The 6,267-nt window shown below is 27.9% G+C and overlaps 1 protein-coding gene across 1 annotated transcript; it reads left to right on the top strand.

The window, feature by feature from the left end:
• Positions 1-245: 245 nt before the first annotated feature.
• BDBG_17647 (uncharacterized protein) lies at positions 246-486 on the top strand (the record flags this gene model as incomplete). Its single annotated transcript, XM_031725321.1, has 1 exon — positions 246-486. One exon carries the CDS (start codon positions 246-248, stop codon positions 453-455), a length of 210 nt encoding a protein of 69 aa, XP_031580300.1. The 3' UTR covers positions 456-486.
• Positions 487-6,267: the final 5,781 nt, after the last annotated feature.

A 6,267-nucleotide genomic window follows, 5' to 3' on the forward strand; every position in this document is an offset into this window, starting at 1 on the left:
GTGTACTGATCAAGCATAGCTGAAAACATTCAGACATACACTCACAAGTGCCTGAATTATCAGGTCACAAAAGAATCTAAGAAAATGAGAAAGTATAATATCAGATGAAATATATAATACAACTGTTTAAATAATGAGAAGTGAATCTCATAGACATAGTATTATAAACATCAAATGAGAATTGTTGAATAATCACTGCTATTGACTATGCTACTGACTGGCCAGTCATGAAAGCAGTTTCAAAGATGATAGAGAAGATGATGATGAAGTTTCTACATAATAAGATCTATATCAACTATGAAATCAAGATCATCCGCTCCATCACGAACTCGCTCGATTTTTCGAATAAGAACCCGCCGATAGATCCATCGAAAAGCCCTCGATCATACAAGCATTTTGACCCCATCGCCGACCGCATACCCCGTGTGGTGGTGGAGTTATCCAGCCAAACATGAACCAGATGTTGTTTGAAACTCCTGTGTGGGATTATCCCCTGTTCTCCCCTATCACACCACAACCCCGGGCCAAATTGCCATACAAATTGTAAGATGAAAAGACCTAGTCATATGCATCAATCTTCTTGATTTTGAAAGATCTCTGATCTGTAATTGTGAAGATATCTGAGAAGTAATATCTGTGAAAACCCTGTCCATCTTTGATGTTTCAAAACACTAATGCCAAGTCCCACCCTTGTACCACCCTTCTCAATCTGGCCCATCCCTGGCAGAAAAATACAAAAAGATACCTCAGTGATAATATCAAGCACATAATCAATGAACACTTCTGAAGTGCAATCTCTGTGATCTGTCTTCAGTGTATCTAGACATCAACACCAAGTCTCACCCTCATACTACCTCTCTCAATCTGGCTCATCTCTGACAGAATAATACAAAAAGATATCTCAGTAACAGTATTTGATATATAATCAGCAGATAATAAGTCAACAGAACAAGTTAACAGTACATCAACAACTATAAATTCAGTATACTTTAAGATCTGACTGAGCCTTTGATCCCTGCACAGTGAGATATATTAAATCTAGTTTTAATATCTCAATATTTAATAGATTCTGTAAGGGATTGAGAACAGCAATACTAGATTTCTATTAAATTTGAGAATTAACTCTATATTGATATAATCATTGACAAAGTCTTCTATTTTGAGATATAAATAACCAGTTCCTCTACATCTCACTGACAATATTTATATTATTATATAGAAACAGACTTATATTCTCTATAATATCAAGACTCTGAAGAGAGAAAGTCTTGATAGAGAGTATATAATAGTGCATATCTTAGCAGTTTCTATCTCATTCTTCTGCAGCAGTTAATGCAAAAAAAAGATCTTAGAAATAGTTTTTTACTTCTCTTGAAAAAGTAAGATGTTTTTCTCTGAATTTTATACAATATTCTTATAAAGAATTAAAAATAGAGCTGTTTTCTGTCATAATTTCATATTCTTTTAAGTAAGAATTACTTTTTCAGTGACTGAAGAGCTTTCATTAATACTTAATTCTTTTTTACACTCTTTATTAACTGATTTGAGTTGCACACTTGTTGTGTGAGAAGAATTGAATGATTTAGAATAAAATTGAATAGTTTTAATCAATTTCTCTGTAAAAAATTAATTTATTTTTTATCAGTTTTTCTCTTAAAAACTGTCATATTATCTGATTTACTATCAATTGATATCATACTTTTTCTCACTGTATCTCAAGAAAGAGATTGTAAAGATTTTATTAATTTATCTTAAAAATCAATTTTAGTTTATTAGATTCTCTTCAAAAATCTAATCTAGTTACTGAACTAGTGTGAAAAAAATCAGGTGTTTTATACATAAAAGTCTTTTATTCTTCTTTTGAAACAGTCTAATCAACTTTTCAATTGAAAACAGACTTAGAAACCTCTTAATTAAAACAGTCTGATCAACTTTTCAAAAGAGTTCAATATATATCTCAATTGAAATAGTCTGATCAACTTTTCATTGAGTGAGAATAATGAGTTCAAAAATACACTCAGTTGATGTAAAAAAAGATGCTTTCTCAAATGCTATTTCTGAGATTGAAATTCTGAAGAGAAGAAAGAAAGAAGAAATAGAGAAATAACAAGTTCTTGAAATACAGAAACTTGAAAAAGTAAGCAAGATTCTTGAAAAGCAGTGTCTGAGTGAGATGAATGAAGAAGTTCTGTTAATTCTTCATGCTCAGACTAGACAATCACAGAAGATGATCAAGTTCAAACTTGGAATTTCAAACACAGTTCAAAAAACATTGAAAATTTCTAGTATAATCACTGACTTCTTATCTTGTTCTTCTTTCTCTTTTTCTACTTCTTCTTCTTCTTTGAATCAGAAGAAAACATATGCTCAAGCAGCTGAATCTGCTATCTCTAAATCTACTATCTCAAAACATGCTCAAAATCCTGAGAAAACTGAGAAGAATAATACTCATACTTCTATTCATAGAAAAGTGAAGAAAAAAATGTAAAAGAAGAAAAATCTTCAAATCTCTAGAAATAGAAGACTTATTCTCAAAGTCTTAAATCAGAATATCTTGTAAAAAAACAAGCTAAACTCAAATCTCATTTTCAGAATCAGAAATGAAATTAATCAGCAGTTCTTTTCTCAGTTAATAACTGATATTAAAGTTCAAAAATCAGTTATAGCTTCAATTGAGTCATTCTTCTTTGAAAACTCTATTATTCTGACTACAATGCCTGAATTCAGTGCAGAATTCCTTATTTAGAATGAGAATCTCTGAAAATCAGCAGTAGAATCTTTGTTAAACATAATAATTCTATCTAAGAGAGATGAAAAGTGAGATAAATTCATTCTTTATAATATTTCAATTGAAATTTTTGACTGTGAAGAAGAAATACTACTTCTTAAAAATGAATTAGAAGAATACAACTCTATTCAACTGAGAAAAGAGTCTGTATAACTAAATTCAATTGAGTTCAGACAAAGTAGAAGAAATATCTCTGTTCTAATATATATAAAGACACTTGAACAGTCAAAGATCTCTGAAGTAAGAGTAGCAGATTTGAAAATGAGAGTTCATGAATACAAAGACTCAAGAATGAATCTCAAAGCTCAAACACAGTGTTCAAACTGTCAAAGATATAAATACTTTGTAATCTTATATTTTAGAGACTTAAAATGTGCATTCTGTGTCAGAGATCATAAAACTAGTAAGTATAAATATGAAATATGCTCAAAAAGAGATAAAATATGTCAATACACTCTGCTTAAGTGCTCTAATTACAAAGAAAAACATACATCTAGCTCAAAAGAATGTATATTTACTTCTAGAACTCAAAAGAACTGAAGAAAAGATAAAGCTCAAAGTCAATCTAGAACTGAAGAGAAGAGTCAAGTCAGTAGACTTATAACTGTAAACTTAAAAAGAAGAAACTCTCAACTATCTAAATCTTCAAACTTCAATTCTTCAGCTAAATATAAACAGAATTTGAATTCTTAAACTTCTATTAAGATTAGAGAATTGAGAAATGACTCTGATAATAAACTAGATATAATATAAGTAGTTGAGATTCCTACTTTTTAAAATAGTTATAATCTACTATCTGATAATAGTGACTAGATTCTACTCTATCTCTACTCTCTTTTAGTATGAATATACAATAAAAATAACAAAAAAAGTTTAAAAACTCTTTAAAAATCACATTTATTCAAAATAATGTGAATAGAAACTCAAATTATATTTATTCTTATCTTCAAATTGTATTTGAATAAAAAGTTAATTTTATACTACTTCAGAAACTGAATTTTGATGCTGAGTAAAATTATATTATTTCTCATTCAAGCTACTACTACTTTCTATCTCAAAAGTCTGAGATAAAGTCAAGAGTAGTGATCTATGAAAGAAAGAGATTAAGATATTAATTTAATCTAAGATTTAATATCATATCTGACCCTGATATTCTGATAAGTGATATTATAGATAAAGAAAATGAGTTTAATACTATACAGCTTATAAATATCTATAATGAAAAGTCATTGAAGAAAAATAACAATATCTGAATAATTAATAGAGAATTTCTGAATATAACTTTATCAAGAAACTTCATAATTATAGAAGATTTCAATGCATATCATCTCTGATGAAATTCAGAATGTAAGAGAGCAGTGAGAGCTGATAATCTGATTAAATAAATCTTTGAATATTTAATAGATTTAGTTAATAAGTCTGATTAATAAACATTCTTTAGAAAAGATATGAAATAGAAGTCTATTATAGATCTAATCTTTATATCATAAAATCTAATGAAAAGAAGACTTGTAAACTGATTTATTAATTTAAATAAGACATCAGAATCAGATCATGAAATTATTCAATTTAATATTAAACTGAGTGAAAAATAAATGAGTGAAAATCCTCTTCTCTCTAATCAGTATAACTTTGAAAAAGCTGATTGAAAAGCAGTTAAAGAAAGTATAAAACTGTTAAAATCTGAAAGACAGAATAAGCTATATTGAAATTCTGATCAAGATATCTCAAATGAAATGCTTAAGAATAGAGTGAAGCTTATTACATCTATTATTCTAACAAGTGTTAAAGATAATATTTTAAAAAGAAAATCTTCTGAGTATTTAAAACCTTGATGAAATGAGAATATCTTATTTAAAAGAAAAGAATTAGCTACTGTTAGAAGAGATTGAAAGAATAATATAATATCTGATGAAGAGTTCAAAGCTGTCAGAAATGAATATTTCTCAGATATTAAAAGAGCTAAAATAGACTGCTGAAATAAATTTCTTGAAGAAGTATAAGAGAAGGAAGTTTTTAAAGCTTTTAACTATACTAAAATAAGAAGTGTAGCAAAACTTCCAGCCTTAGAATATGAGTTTCAGAATGAATTATATACAGTAAACTCTTTTGAGAAAAAATGTTAAGCTTTTATGAGAATTCTCTTTCAGAACTCATCAGATTCAGATTCAGATTCAGAGGAAGAGAATATATTACTTCTCAACTACATTGATGAAAATGACTGAGAATGACCTGATCTTACATAAGATGAATTAGAGTCAGCTATCTTCTCAAGTTCTGTTAAAACTGCTGCAGATCCTGATTCAATTAATCACTTAATTATTCAAAATACATATTCCTACTTAAAGAATGAATATTTTAAGCTCTTTTTCAATCTCTTGAAAAATGAATATTATTCTGAATGCTGAAGAGAAGTCACTGAAGTGATTCTTGCAAAATCTAATAGAAAAACTTCAATTTCTAAGTTATATAGAGTAATATCTCTATTAAACTGTCTAGAAAAGGTTTTAGAAAAGATAATAACTACTTAACTATCTTTTATAAGCTCTATAGATGATTCTCTTTTATTCAGTGAATAAATGAGAGATAGAAAACAGTGTTCTGCAATTGACACTGTTCTCTCAGTTGTTTATAATATTTAAATAGCAAAGTATGAGAGTCTGATCTCAACTGCAGTTTTTATTGATATAAAAGAAGCATTTGATTATGTTTCAAAGTCAAAGTTAATTCAGATATTGAAGATATTAAAACTGTCACTTTCTCTAATAAAATGAGTTAACTATTTTATGTTTAAAAGAATTATACAACTCTTCTTTGATGGAATGAAATAAGATAAGACTGAGATAAAAATAGAAGTATTACAGAGATCTTCAATCTCACTCATTTTATTTGCAATATACACTGCATATCTATTCAAAAATAGAAATATGAGAATAGTGTGATCTTCAAGTTATATGAATAATATTGATCTAGTCTACAGCTTAAAAACTATTAAAAAGAATTTAAAAGTAATTAAAGAAGCTGTAAAGAAAATCTTTGTTAGAGCAGATATTAATCAAATTCAATTTAATATAAATAAAACTGAATTAATTCATTTCTTTTCTAGATTCAATAAGAAAGAACTATCTCTAACTCTTTTAAATAGAGAGATTAAACTCAGTGTAAATATTAAATGATTAGAAGTATGATTAAACTCTAAGTTGAATTTTAAATATCATATTTAACAAAGAACTGTCAAGGCAGAAAGACTATTGAACAATATAATCAGACTATTAAATACAGAGAGAGGTCTATTCTTCCAGGCTATGAGACAGTTATATATAGCCTGTATTACATCAGTAGCTGATTATGAAGTTCAAGTTTGATGAAATAATCAAGAGAATTTCACTGAACTCTTTCAAAGTCTGTAAAACAGAGTCTTGAGAAGAATTCTGAAAGCATTCAAATCATCTTCTATTAAAGCAATGAAAATTGAAGCT

The sequence above is a fragment of the Blastomyces gilchristii genome, assembly GCF_000003855.2.
Source record: "Blastomyces gilchristii SLH14081 genomic scaffold supercont1.20, whole genome shotgun sequence".
NCBI lineage: Eukaryota > Fungi > Ascomycota > Eurotiomycetes > Onygenales > Ajellomycetaceae > Blastomyces > Blastomyces gilchristii.